This window comes from Ursus maritimus, unplaced genomic scaffold, assembly GCF_017311325.1.
Source record: "Ursus maritimus isolate PB19 unplaced genomic scaffold, ASM1731132v1 scaffold_30, whole genome shotgun sequence".
Lineage (NCBI taxonomy): Eukaryota > Metazoa > Chordata > Mammalia > Carnivora > Ursidae > Ursus > Ursus maritimus.
In genome coordinates, this window is record NW_024425564.1 from 19,498,723 (window position 1) to 19,514,382 (window position 15,660).

The following is a 15,660-nucleotide window of genomic DNA, read 5'->3' on the forward strand; positions in this document are numbered from 1 at the left end:
GTTTTCTAGCATTCAAGGCTTCACAAGACCCTTGGCCGTTCTTCCACATCTTCCTCTAGTTTCTGATTCCGCAGAAGCTTTTTAGCTGTTGGTCATTTGGTCATTTGGTATTTGGGGGATACCTTGTCCTCTGGTTTTATTACAGATGTTGCTTGGTTTTGCTACCCTAGTTGCTCCATCTCTGTAAACAGACTGAAGCGAAAAAACCAACTATGTCATAGCTGCTGCCACCTTCCCCCCACAGCACTGGAATCTGAATGAATCAAGACCAGAGAGATTATTGCATTCCTTATGGTACATTTTTTCTTTATCAAGATGCAAACAAGTGGTCTCTCGATTCAAATATAAAGACAACTAAGAACAGAGAGGGGAGTTCTGCAGTTCTATTCAGAGTATAGGTCTTACTCTAGGGTCCATGGATGGGCATTGGGATTCCAGAATGCCCCTGAAATTGTACTCAAATTGAATATATATGTCCTCTACATATTTTTCTGGGAGAAAAAAATTCTCCAAGGAGACGATGACCTACTAAAGTTAAGAAACACTATCAAAGTTAAAATAAAATATAAAGTTAAGAATCCCTATCAAAACACCAATAGCATTTTTCAGAAATAGAACAAATAATACTGAAATTTACACGGAACCACAAAAGACCCCGAATAGCCAAAACAGTCTTGAGAAAGAAAAACTAAGCTGTAGGTATCATAATTGCAGATTTCAAGATATACTACAAAGCTGTAGTAATCAAAACAGTATGGTACTGGTACAAAAATACACACATAGATCAATGGAACAGAATAGAGAGCCCAGAAATAAAACCATGCTTATATGTTCAATTAAGCTTTCACAAAGGAGGCAAGAATATGCAATGACAAAAAGATAGTCTCTTCAATAAATGGTGCTGGGGAAACTGGACAGCCACGTGCAAAAGAATAAAACTGGACCACTTTCTGACACTGTACACAAAAAAAACCTCAAAATGGATTGAAGACCTAAATGTGAGACCTGAAACCTAAAAAACCTAGCAGAAAACACAGGCAGTGATCTCTTTAATATTGGCCTTAGGCAAAAGCAACAAAAGCAAAAATAAGCTATGGGACTACACCAAAGTAAAAAGCTTCTGCACAGGGGGCGCCTGGGTGGCACAGCGGTTGGGCGTCTGCCTTCAGCTCAGGGCGTGATCCCGGCGTTATGGGATCGAGCCCCACATCAGGCTCCTCCACTATGAGCCTGCTTCTTCCTCTCCCACTCCCCCTGCTTGTGTTCCCTCTCTCGCTGGCTGTCTCTATCTCTGTCGAATAAATAAATAAAATCTTAAAAAAAAAAAAAAAGCTTCTGCACAGCAAAGGAAACTATTAACAAAATGAAAAGATAACCTACGGAATGGGAGAAGATATTTGCAAATGATATACCTGATAAGGCGTTAATATCCAAAATATATAAAGAACTTACACAATTCAACACCAAAAAACAAATAATCCAATTAAAACATGGGCAGAAGGCCCAAATAGCCTTTTTTTTTTTTTTGGAGGCATACAGACAGCCAATAGACACATGAAAAAATGCTCAACATCACTCATCAACAGGAAAATGCAAATCAAAACCACAATGAGGTATCACCTCACACCTGTCAGAATGGCTACAATCAAGAAGACAAGAAACACCAAGTGTTGGCAAGGACATGGAAAAAAGGAAAGCTTATATGTTGGTGGGAATGCAAATTGGTACAACCACTGTGGAAAACAGTACGGAGGTTCTTCAAAAAGTTAAAAATAGAAATAACATACAATTCAGTAATTCCACTACTGGGTATTTACCCCCCAAAAAAATGAAAACACTGTTTTTGAAAAAATACACGCACCCCTATGTTTACTGCAGCATTATTTACAATAGCTAAGATATGGAAGCAACCAAAGTGTCCATTAATAGATGAATGGATACAGAAGACATGAGATGTGTGTGTACACACACACACACACACACACACACACACACACACACACACAGAGGAATATTACTCGGCCATAAAAAAGGATGAGATCTTGCCATCTGCAACAACATGGATGAGCCTAGCAGGTACTATGCTAAGTGAAATAAGTCAGACAGAAAAGAACGGGGGCACCTGGGTGGCTCAGTTGGTTTAGCATCAGACTCTTGATTTTGGTTCAGGTCATGATCTCAGGGTCGTGACACTGAGCCCCCCATGGGGCTCCATGCTCGCTGGGGAGACTAGTTGAGGATTCTCTTCTTCTCCCTCTGTCCCTCCCTGCCACCAAATCAATCATTCAAAAAAAAAAAAAAAAAAAGGACAAATACCATATGATTTCACTTATATGTAGAATCTAAAAACAAAAAAACAAAACAAACAAAAAGCAGAAATAAACCCATGAGTACAGAAAACAAAGAGAGAGTTGCCAGAGGGGAGGGTGAAGGGGGAATGGGCAAAATGAGTGAAGGGGGTAACAAGTACAGGCTTCCACTTATGGAATGAATAAGTCTCAAGGATAAAGAGCACAGCACAGGGAATATAGTCAATGGTATTGTAAAGCACTGCATGGTGACGAATGGTAGCTATACCTGTGGTGAGCATAGCATAACATATAGATTTGTTGAATTACTATGTGTAGACTTGAAACTAATGTAACATGTGTCAATTATACTTCAATAAAACAAAATTAAGAAAGAACCACTTATTTAGAGGGTTATTTCTTCTAGCAGGCAAACTGGTTGTCTCACATTGTAGAAAGGGAGTTTGTAGCTTCATTCATTTAAGCAACGAATAGGCCCAATGATGGAGTTATATAAGACAGGATGTTAGAAACAGTCTCTGCCCTTAAACTTACCTTCTGGTATATGCTTGTTTTTATGCTGATATTTTTGACCACGGTGTACTGTTGACACTTATTACAAAAGGAAGACTGTAAATTAACATCCATTTATTTATTTTTTTAAAAGACTTATTTATTTGAGAGACAGAGACAGCATGCAGGAGGAACAGAGGGAGAGGGAGGAGGAGAGAAGACAACTCCCCACTGAGTGGGAAGCCCGACACCGGACTTGATTCCAGGACCCTGAGATCATGACCTCAGCTGAAACCAAGAGTTGGCTGCTTAACCAAATGAGCCACCCAGGAGCCCCTCCATTTAATTGTGTGTGTGTGTATATATATATACACACACACATATATTCTGGGGCTTCTGGGGCATAAATTCTCAGAACAACTCTTAGCACTAATGAAGTTTGGTTTCTGATGTGTAACACCCCATGAAATTACATATACAGTTAATTTTTAAGTTAAAATTAATAACAAGTCGCTCATGTAATGTACTTAAAACAGTACCTGCCACTATGTGCTTAAATATGCTACCAATGGGGACACCCGGGTGGCTCAGTTGGTTAAGCATCCAACTCTTGATTTCAGCTCAGGGTCTTGAGACTGAGCCCCCTGTCGGGCTCTGCACTGAGCGTAGAGCCTGCTTGAGATTCCCCCATCCCTTCCCCCCTACTTGTACTCACTCCTCCCTCTAAACAAAATGCTACCAATTATTATTAGTACAGTTACTAAAATATTTATACTTAAGATATAATTTGACAACATTAGAAAGGAAATGAAAGACCAATACAATAATTTAAAAATTTTCTTTCAATCACTACACCAGTCAGTCCCAAAAGATTTAAAACTGTATATTGTGTGTGTGTCTATTACATGCTATATGGGACAGACTTTATCCTGATATTTAATAATCTGACGGTTACTCTAATAATCTAACCAAAAAGGAGAGATCAGGATGTCAAGTAAAATTCTAGTTTTGTTCTGCCTTTTAAGGGATTTTTCTCTTCATCAATTCAACCCACATTCAAACTCATGGATACAATCTCTCCCGACTCTGTAATTACTGTACTTATTTGAATACTTTTTTTTTTTTGGACTCTAATTTTAATCATTTTCTCCACTTTTTTTTTTTCCTACGGCTGACATCCATTTTTATTTCTTAGTGCAAATACCACTCCCCCCCCCCCATGAAAATTTTCCTCCCGGCTCTGTTGGGAGTTGCTTCTGGAGTTGTTTCCTCTTGAGATCTCAAGTGCTTTGTGCTTATTTTATCATTAAAAATTCCACCGTAAAAATTTATTGTTTATATGTCTTTTTTTCCCCTAGACTGTAAACCTCCTGGAGGTAGATTGTTTCTTATTTATTTTTATATATCTCCTTGCATTAGTTCTGGATCCATTCTCCTTTCTTCCTATCAATCCCCAAATGTTATTTGGAGCAGTAAATGTGCCTGTACAGAGACTGCTTGCTGTTTCTCATCTGCCTTCTTTTTTGTCACATGAAATGCAGATGTCATGGTTAGAGCTCCTAAAGCTACCTTATAAGCATAAGGATAGGAGCAACATTCCAGGGAGGCAAAGGCAAAGTTAGAAGAAAAAGCTGACTCCAGCCCTAGGCTCTGGGTATTGAGAGAAAAATAAATAATTGTTAAAAAGTCACTGTTTTTCAGGTATCTGTTACTAGTAACTAAACACATTCCTTACTGATATACCTAGGTAATCAGTGACTATTCAATAAAGGGTTCAAAGAATAAAATTTGCTAAAAATGAAATAAGCAACGAGAGGGAAAGAGGTGGGGGAGATGGGAAAAATGGGTGAAGGGCAGTGGGAGACATAAGCTTCCAGTTAACGAAATGAATAAACAGGTCATGGGGATAAAAAGTACAGCCCAGGGAATATAATTAATGATATTGTAATAGCATGTATGGTGACAGACGGTAGCTACTCTTGTGGGACCACAGCATAATGTATATAGATTTGCTGAATTACTATGTTGTACACCTGAAATGAATGTAACATTGTGGGTCAACTAGGATTCAATAACAAAAGTTTTTCCATTAAAAGACTTATGAAACTAAAAAAAAAGAAAGAAAGAAAGAAGAAACCTGTACAATACCATATACCCCAAAAGCATTCCAGAAATGCTAACTGTTCCACATGGAGAGGCCATGACATCTCTGTGGCAACTGAAAGGGCCCCACTGAGATCTCCGTGCACTGGAATCAATGATATAAAAGATTTACACTAAAGTCGGAAGAAAGTCAACTGTCTAGAAATACTAACAAACACAAAAAGAGAGCTTAAATATAATAGAACTTCAATAATTTAAGTAATGCTGCCACCATGTGGCATTTACTCCCCTCTTCTAGAAATAAAATTTTATAAAGAAAAAGATGATTGTTCCCCTGTGCATTAACTTTTTGAAATATAGAAACTACAAACAACTTTAGTATGAAATACTAGTCAGGCTTTCTTAAGTGAACTACATTTAAATGCAAGAGAGATTTAAAGTTCTAGAAAGTCCTACTAACTCTGTTTCACCATTCCTCTCTGCCCAACCATACCATCTGGGGACGAATCAGAGGATGTTATTGTTTGGACCAAGATACAAAAGAGCTGTAAATAATGCAGATATATATTCAAATCAAAAGCATCTAAAATGCTTTCAGCTTTTTTCTTCTAATTTGAGGGGAAATGTCAGAACACAATACACAGACAAGGTAGTTGACCCTGATACAGGAGAGTTTCCATGCTACTCTAAACCCTCAGGAAGACCAACTAAGGAGGTTATCATGTGAAAAGCCTGGATCAGGTATGCGACAAGAAAAGAAGTTGGGCCGCCTGAGTGGCTCAGACAGTTGTGCAAGCCATTCTTAGTTTCAGCTCAGGTCATGATCTCCACGTCCTGAGGTCAGGCCCCGCATGGGGCACTGTGCTCAGCACAGAGTCTGCTTGTCCCCCTCCCTCTGTTGCTCCCCCCACCCCCTGCTCACTTGTGTTCTCTCTCTCAAATAAATTTTTTTAAAAATTTAAAGGAGTTATGTTACACTTAGTTGAAGATAACCACTTCAACTTAGCTGACAAGATATTTTTGAGTCCTTCAGAGGCCAGTCTTTAATGACAATATGAGAATGCTTCATGAAGGGTGGGTCTGTGCCTGTCTTCTTCACCAGTACAGCACTGGTTCCTGACATCATGCCTCACACAAAACAACTGCTCAAGACACTTACAAAATAAGCTTGTTTCTATCACACCTGGTGTGATCATTTTACTCTCTAGTAAACATTTTTCTAATATAATGATCATGTCATTTGCTTAGCAAATCTCTACCTTCCCTAAAATGGAACCCAATCTCGTTCAAATTATTGCAAATTCTGAATGAAAACATTTTTATTTGACTATACTTGCTACCATCTTTCTCATTATTAATAGTAACAGTTAACAATATTCATCTAACACCTATATGTCAGGAATTTTTAAAAATAACATACCATTCAATCCTCACAAATAATGCACAGTATATACTATCGCTCCATTATTAAGTAGGCACCTTAAGCCTTAGTAAAGCAGGTAATCATAGCTGGTAAGGGGGGAGCAGGATTTGAACTCAGAGACGTCAAGCTCCAAGACCCATGTTTTTTTTCCACTCAACATAGCTTCCTTTCCAAAAAGACCTTGGAAGGCTTCAGGATGTGGAATGCAGGTAATTCCTTTCCTCTCAGACACAAGCCCATCTTCTCTTGGCAACTATCTTCTATCCCAGTTAAAAGAGGTGTTGACTTCTACAGGAAGTGAGCTCTTGAACATAAGATAATCAACTGCATAAATGTAACACTTCTTTCATATGCCACTCAACACTCAGCTTCACTTGTATAGATGGCCCTTTCACAGAAACCATCTACATTATTTAAAGAACACTGATGTAAGTACAATGACACATATTCTAGGGATAACTCAGCCACTAATTAGCAATGTGTAACTTTTCACTCTTATGAAAAAGATGACTTATGACATTAGCAGACATCAGAAAACTCAGTTTTAGTCAAGGCGCTGCTGCTTGTTCTTTTGAATCATATTAGGCACCTGTAATGCATCAGACATTGGTTTAGGCATTTTTAAAAAAGATTTGTTTATTTATGAGAGTGTGTATGCATGTGAAGGGGGAGAGAGAGAATCCCAAGAAGACTCCCCACTGAATACGGAGAACGACACAAGGCTTGATCTCACAACCTGATCATGACCTGAGCCAAAATCAAGAGTCAGACATTTAATTGACTGAGCCACCCAGGCACCCCTGGTTTAGGCATTTTTAATACAATGGAGAATAAGGCATTTTTATACAATGAGGAGTCCTGACTCTTACAGCACCTCTATTCTAATGAAGACAAGCAATAAACAAATAACAAGAAAGTATCATGTATTTACAAGAGCTTATGGTAGGAAAAATCTAAGATGGCCCTTAAGACTCCCACCCCTGGTGTATACACACCTTCTCTCAGTTATTCAGTCAAACCCTAACCTAGGTGTTACTGTATATATATTCCACAGATTTATTAAGGTCCCAAATCAGCTAACTTTAAGAAAGGGAGATGATCTTCAGTGGCCCTGACTTAATCAGGGGAGTCCTTTACAGAGTCCAGACTCTTCCTAGCAAGCGTAAGAGGGAGGGACTCCACGTCAGTGAGACTGACTTACAGTTTTGTTTTTGTTTTTCTGGTTTCTTTTAAGTACATCTGTGGGGGTAGAATTTACAACCCTGAGATCAAGAGTCACATGCTCTACCAACTGAGCCAACCAGGTGCCCACAATTTATGGCTTTGAAGACGGCAGGGGCCACCTGCCAAGGAATGTGAGTGGCCTCTAGGAGTTCAGAGGGGCCCTTGGCTGATAGCAAATAAGGAAATGGGAACTTCATTGTACCAGGGAAAAGAACTGGACTCTTGAGTTTCAAATAAGAACAATGTCTGACCAACACCTTGATTTTAGCCTTGAAAGACTCTTAAGCACAGAACCCAACCATGCCACCCCCAGACTTTATTCTCACTAAGGAACTGGTAATCTTCACATAGCATGATAAGGGAATCATCTCTGGATAATATTCTGTGTGTCCCAGATTATCTGTATCCCACCAAACAGTAATGATGATGAAGACAGCTAACATTTATTCTTAGATACCAGGTAATATTCTAAGATATACACATACAGACACATGCATTGTGTGCACATGTAACCTTTAATCTTTACACTCATGCTGTGAACTAGGTATTACGTAGATTTTAAGTAAGAGTCTGTTGAACTCAGAAATGTATCTGATGCTGCAGCTCTGTCCCTCATCTTGAGTGCCCTGGGCTACAGGCTTTCTGTAGTTTTAAAGGATTTATGAAAAGGTTCTTTCCTTTTGGCAGGTTTAGACTTCCTGTTTGGTTGGAGTCTTATCTGAAAATAGCACCCCAACTTACAGAGAATCATGAAATTTTCTTGTGCAACACCATTTACCATCTATCTGACAGTAGCTCAGGACGTTACTGTTGAATGCACAATGAACCAATTATACATGTGTAAAACACCAGTAATATGAAACAGGATGCCAGGCTGGTGCATCAGTATTGCTGGAGGACAGCATGAAACGCTCAGTGGCGGACAGTAAAGCCAGCAAGGTAGAGGGGCCTATAGAAGGATGATGCCTGGACTTCATCCTGTAGACAGCAATATTATTAAAGGGTTTTAAAAAGTGAAATAACGTAAGAGCACTCTGGCAGCACAGTAAGGACTGGATTTGACTGCACTGATGAAGCAGGCACACAAATCAGAAGGGATGGAGATTTATGAGTAACAGCCAAAAGAAATGGTCACTGAAAGTGGGCCCTAACTGGGTAAGAACAGCCAAGGATGAGTCTCATGTTTTAACCTGAGGACTTTGGGTGGGTGCTCATGCTCCAACTGAGAAAAAAATACAGCAAATGGATCTGGAAGACCTATACACACCAGTCTTTAAAATCTTTTTTTCACTATATCTCATTTTACAGATGAGGAAAACTGAGACCAACAGGTAGTGAATACTCCAGAGTAGGCCCCAGCACTTGAGTGCAAGTCTCCTGCTGCCTAGTCTTATGCTCCTTCCATGAATGCTAATGCCTCTGAATGAGTTTTACTTTGCCTATTTTATGAACACACGAATGGAAATCAGAGATTTTAAAACTAGAGAAGTCCCCTTCTGCACATTAACATACTAACAATTAGGGCAGTATCTTTACAAAACAAGTTTTAAATACTCACTTCAAATTCTTTCACAAAATAACGGGTTTCTCCTTGAACAACTGGTCTGTGATCTAAAAGCCTTGAATGAATTTCTCCAAGGTCTATAAAGACAAAATGAAATTCAGAGTTAATCCACGCTGGGTGGCACAGTCTCTAGTATCTTTAGTTTGTTTTACTCTTGCCAATTCCCATGAATAGATGTAGGTCAAAATCTAGTTTAGACTTGGATTGAGAGGAAATCTCATCCACGGCCAGTAAATTGATATAAGTACTTCTGAGAGCAATTTGGCAATATCTGAAAAAGCTCCAGACATGTATACCCAGCAATTTCATGCCTATGTGTTGCTCCAGAAAAACTCTTACACAAATGAAAGACATTTATAAATGTTTACTACAGCAAGAGTGTAATGTCAAAAGAAGAAAAAAAGGAAACAATCTAAACATACTCATACAATGGAATACTATAAATCAGCAGGTAGAAATGAATACACAAGGGTTACATTTACTAGCATGGATAAATCCCACAAAGATAATGCTCAACAAAAAAGCAAGTTTTAGAAGGATAAAGCCATTTTATATAAACTTAAAAAATATGCAAAAAGACACTTCCTGTTGGGACACATACAGCAGCAACAAAACTAGAAAGAAATGCATGAGAACAATAAACAGCAAAACCAAGACAGTGGTTACCTTTAGGGAGGAGGGAGAGCAATGCAATTAGAGCAAAGTACCCAGTGGGCTTTGAATGTTTATTTATTAAGATGGGTGGTGAGTATGCATTACAGGTCTCTGTACTTTTTGTTAAGTCTGAAAAAGCTAACATTAAGGGAAAAAGTTGTGAATTTTAAACTGTTTTTGGTAAGCCATCCTATTCATCCTACTTTGTAACAACTATATAGTTTAAGAAGTAAACCTCAAAACTCCTGGAGGAAATTAAATCTCCAAATAAGAACATGTAACATTCATGTTCATTTACTGACATAACCTGTTCCTCTAATTTTTTATTTTTGTGGACATGCAATGGGGCAACGTTTCAATTCTTTATTTAAGGAGTTTTAATAGGCTACATATTGGGAAATGTTAAGTAAAAAAATATAAAGAAAAGTATTACTTCTATTTAAGTCCTTCAATGATTCATTCATTACCCAGAACACTTCTGTAAGAAAATAATAGGAGCTCATTAAAAAAAAAAAAAAGTTCTACGCTTAGTTAGGTTTGGGAAACATGAGATAAAATCAAGTTAGACACGTTCCTTTACCTCATCTGGGTAAATACCTTATCTGGGAGCCTATAGTTTACTTATATGAATTACTAACACCCAAGTGAGGGCTACAGTATGCAGAAATTTATGGACCTTTTTTGATAAGAGAACCTATGTGGCAAAGAGTATCTGTTCACATTTCAATAAACACCAGTGTCTGAAACACGACTGGCTGACAGGCTGAGGTTCAAGCCTCCTAGTGGCCATATACGGTCCTCCATGTCTGCCTCCAGCCTCCTGTCCCCCACATTCGCAATTCTGAACTACTTGCAGTTTTCCAAACACATCATGCTCCTCATGAGTCCTTGCCATAGTCCATGCTCTGGAACCCTTCCCCAACCTCTGCTCTTCCTTCAAAACTGCTCAGACATCACACTTCCTTGAGATTTTCATTCCTTCTATTCAGCTTCCTCCTAGTTTTCAAGGAATGCCCCTACTTTCTGTTCCCAAAGCACCTGGAGCAATTACTTCTAGCATACTACTAACTATATTGTCCTGAAACTGTATCTCTCTTCCAGTGAGTATCTCAGAGACCAAATTATTTAATCCACAGAAGACATATGAGTGAACATGTATTTCTCTATGTGATGGAGAAGCCATTAAGCTTTGTTATTTGGGGAGGTCTTCTGCAGCCTGATATAATGAGAACTTACTAGGCCTTTGGGGAGAGAATTCAGTTCTGTTTAGAAGTGGATAATGATTACTTCTAAAACCCTGACTGTGCCCCCAAATTTAAGAGAGTAAAGATCTGGGGAGAAAATACACATGACCACAGAAATTAAGCAACTAGTCTTGTTATAACATTATAACAACAAAGCAAGCACATTAAAATGCAGAAGTCCCAAGGACTACAAATTCTCCAAGTCTGAGAGCGTAAATGTAAGCTACAAATACTCACTTGAGTTCGACCCTAACCTTACTACCTGCAAAGCATTCTTTTGTTGTTTGATATAATCTTTTGTCCTCCAACAGTTCATACTCTAATGTGGGAGCTGGACAAATATCCTTTCACACAAAAGACAGAGATAAGCACTTTAACCGGAAGATCAATATGCTGTGTGGCTATGGAACAAGAAGGGACGGTCAAGTGTAGATCTCTCATTATCTAATAAAAGAATTTTCTCCTCTGGCCCTGAATTTCCAGGCCTTTTAATGTAATATACGGAACAATTTACTGCAATTTCTTCTGATAACATCCCTTGCATCACCAAACAGATGTTACTCTTCCTCACTACTTCTAGATCCATTCCCTCTCTTCCATCCCTGCTTGTCTCACTGGCACTATTCGAACACAGTCACTCCTCTCTGTCACCCACTCCACAGGGTTCTTGTCATTTGCAATAATGTTTATAAAGTTGCCTCGAACACTGAACTAGCAAGTACTGAGCTACTGCTTCTAGAGGAAATACAGGCTTAGGTTCCTGCAGGCCTCTCGGCACATTTCTGCCAAATCAAAATGCCATTTGTATCGCACAGGTTTGTTTACCAACATCCTTGTAAGACATGCCAGTCTCAGCATTCCAAAATCTGCTCTTCCAGTGTAACAATTTCTCCTGTGTAACACTTACCGGTTATTTGTACCCGCATAACCTACTTCACCTGAGTGTTAGGTCGAACATTTTTCATACTGTACCACCTCTGAAAGTACAGCCAGCCCCAGGCCAGAAGGGTTTAACATTTTCCTGTCCTTACCCAGCTGACCATGAATTTCTTTGGCTTTCAGCCTCACAAAAATGCTGTCCACTACACTCTCTTAATCATCTCAGGAATCCACAAAGTTAGCTGCTTTCCCATCACTTCATCGCACACTATAAATGCTACTTTGGCACATTCCAGAACGGCCTAACACACAAATTGGTGAATGTCCTTCTTTTTTCTGGATTGTTGACTGATCAACATTTACCTCGCACCAAACAGCACTCTAACTCTAACACAGTTATTTTCTCTGTAAGGCACACCACAGCTTTCTTGTGCTGAGGGAAAACTCGGCACTATACACTTTGGGGATCATTTTAAAAAGCAAAATCACCATCAAAAAGCACAAAAATGCGAAAAATATGGCACTAAATAAAAAGCAAAAAGGACACTTACTTATAGTATAAGAGCTAAAACAAAAAGCAGGGCATTGCCTTGTTCAGTCTCAACTACAAATGTGCATGTAGGGAGACTCAAATTTTTCTCTAGTCTATGCATGTGGGAATGACCATGAAAGCACCATCAGTATTGACTTTGGAGTTACAAATTCATTTTAGCAATTAGGCAAATTCACAAACACGGTTATCTGCCTGAGTGCTTTATTTAAAATACACATCAAACCACATGATTCTCATACTTACTGCTGGATGGTTTCCTGCCATTCAAAAAAAAGTCTAATCCCCTTGAAAAAGTAAGAAGTCTTCTATGGTCTGATTTTCACCAAACTCCACCTCTCTCAGAGTCATACTGTAGCAATGTATGTAGTTTCCCGAACATGCCATGCTGTTTGAGGCCTCCACACCTTTGCTCATGCTGTTCCAAACTCAGTTCAAAAGAGCCTTGCCCTCTTTTCTTAACTGTTAACACCTGATTCTTCAAGACTCAGATCAGAGACTCCGGTGTCCAAGAAGCCCTTCCTGTTTCCCAGTCCTTACCTCCTAACACCCAAACCATGGGCCAGAAACCCTTAAAAACCCAGGGCACAAGTACTGAAATCATTTATTTATGTTTCCCTTTCACGAGACTCTGGCAATAAAATTCAACAATGATCTGTTCACAGCCGATGGTCTCTAAATAAGGATGAATTAAAAACAGCTTTTCAGAATGAAAAGACTGAATGGTTCCATAAAAAAAGCCAAGGAAATTCTAGACATATTTTTAATTAAAACTCAATTTTCAATTAACTTGAAAAACCTTCCTTGAATTATCTTTTTCAAAAAAAAAAAATACATGAAAATAGAACTATGCATCAAGGGCTACAATCAACAGGGTGAAAAGGCAACCCACGGGATGGGAGAGAATATATGCAAATCGCCATGAGCAAGAGGGTTAATATCCAGACTATATAGAGAAGCCCTACAACTCAACACAAAAAACTACCTGATTGAAAAACGGGCAAAGGACTTGAATAGACATTTCTCCAAAGAAGATATACAAATGGCCAATAAGCACATAAAAAGATGCTCAACATCACTGATCATTAGGAAAATGCAAATTAAAACTACAAGACAGAACTTCATACCCATTAGGAGGGCCACTGCCAAAGACACAAAATAGCAAGTGCTGGTGAGGATATAGAGAACTGGAGCCCTTGTGCATTGTGAGTGAGACTGTAAAACAGTGCAGCGATTACTGAAGACAATTAAAGATTAAAAAAAGAATTATCATTTGATCCAGAGATTCCAGCTCTGGGTATACATACGCTGGAAAGAACTGAAAGCAAGGACTCAAACAGATAACTGCATACCTGTGGTCACAGCAGCATTATTCACAATAACCAAAAGGTGCAAGTAACCCAAGGGTCCATCCAGAGATGAATGGATACATAAAATGTGGTTTATACATACAGTGGAATATTATTTAGCTTTTAAAGGGAAAGAAATTCTGACACATGCCACAACATGGATAAACCTTCAGGACATTATGCATAGTGAAATAAGCCAGTCACAAAAGGGCAAATACTGTATGATTTCATGTATATGAATTACCTAGAGTAGTCACATACAGAAACAGAAAGCAGAATGGTGGTCGCCAGAGACAAGAGGGAAGGGGGGATGTTGAGTTAGTGATTCACTGGTACCATGAGTTTCAATATGGGAGGATGAAGTTATGGAGATGAGTGGCGATAATAGATGCACAACAATGTGCATGTATTAATGCCACTGAACTGTACACTTAAAAATGGTGAAGATAAATTCCATGTCACATCTATTTCACTGCAATTAAAAACATTTTTAAGTAGCAGTTCACTTACGATAGCACATACAAACATTTATAATTTAGTCCTTACACTCAGGCACCACTCCCACACTCCTAACCAGATTTAAGAGACAACCCGAAGTCTAAAAATAGCCACAGCCAGCTGTGCTGGAGCTGTCTACAATCTTGACAAATAAGGGTAAAATGAAATAGGCCAGCAACCGAAGGACTCTGGCATCCTACAAGGGCTTCAACGCTGCAAGATATTGGAACAGATGGGATCAGCATAGGGTTAAGAAAGGATAAGGATAAAAAATTAAAAAAAAAAAAAAAGGATGAGGATCAGAAAGTGCAGCATCTAACTGGCAAAGATCCTGCTACAGGAAAACAGGGCTGTTGTGAGCTTTGGGAACCAGGTATTCAGGTTCTGTGAGAATCCGGTATGTAACCTCCCAGCGCAAAGCAGACAAGACAAATGGACATCCGTACACTTGTATAGCGCTTTAATGTTTTAAGATGCTTTCATATATGTTATCTCATTTACTCCTTGCATGGACCAGGAGCAGACAGAGGCAGAGTAGGTAAAGCGGACCACCCAGTCACCCAACTCCTAAGCGATCTGTAGGGGGGCGTAGGCCCTTCCTGACTCCCAAGCTCGATTCCTCCGTAAGCATTATAGGACGGTCTTGAGGCAGCGTCCAAAGCAGCTCCACGCTCCAAGGTCCCCGGCTAGGGAAAGGGGAGAAGGGGCGGGGCCCACGACTCACGTCCGCGGCCTTTTTGAAAAAGTAAGAAGGATTGGGTTGGTTGGTTGTTACTGGGAGGCACCTGGCGTAGGAAACCGAGCCGGCTCTGGCCGCGACTCCCGCACCTCCCACGAACGCGAGGTCGCCCGGGAGCTGGGGGGGCGCCCTGGGGAACGGCCCCGGGTCAGAGGGCGCCGCTAGGGAAGTGGAGTAGCGCCGGGCTCCACCACAGCGATAGCCCTACCACTCCGTACCCTTGATAATGAAATGCGCTGGCGAGCCCGCGGTCCCCAGCGAATCCTTCTTCTTGTCGCCGCCGCCCGGGGTGGCCTCACAACCCACAGGGGTCTCCGTCCCTCCGCCACTCATTGCGACCTGCTCCGCCCACCCGCCTCCGCGTTGCGCCTGCGCAGACCTGCGCTGCCCGCCTTCCGGGCGCGGGTTCGGGACGTCATCAAAGGGCGTGGGGAAAGCTGAGTCTACGCAGCGGGCAGTTGTGTTAGCGTAGGCACAGGTGGGAACGTCAAGAAGCAGATGCCGCCATGCTGGGTTAGGGCAGATGCTGCTGGAATTTGAAAGCGTGAAATTCTGTTATTTCTCATTAAACTTGCTGGAATTTATTGTGCTTTAGAGAGGCTGGGAGAGAGGGGATACAGTCGCAGAATAAT

At 40.1% G+C, this 15,660-nt stretch overlaps 1 protein-coding gene across 2 annotated transcripts in view; it reads right to left on the reverse strand.

The window, feature by feature from the left end:
- BLOC1S5 (biogenesis of lysosomal organelles complex 1 subunit 5) overlaps positions 1–15,416 on the reverse strand; it is a 77,414-nt gene extending 61,998 nt beyond the window's left edge. For both annotated transcript variants that reach the window (XM_040645034.1, XM_008692832.2), the window contains exons 1-2: positions 15,247–15,416; positions 9,110–9,192 (exon numbers count right to left, since the gene is read on the reverse strand). In XM_040645034.1, the coding sequence (XP_040500968.1) occupies positions 9,110–9,192; positions 15,247–15,361 (198 nt within the window). In that variant the 5' untranslated portion in view covers positions 15,362–15,416. The remainder of the gene's footprint in view (positions 1–9,109; positions 9,193–15,246) is intronic.
- Between the last annotated feature and the right edge of the window lie 244 nt (positions 15,417–15,660).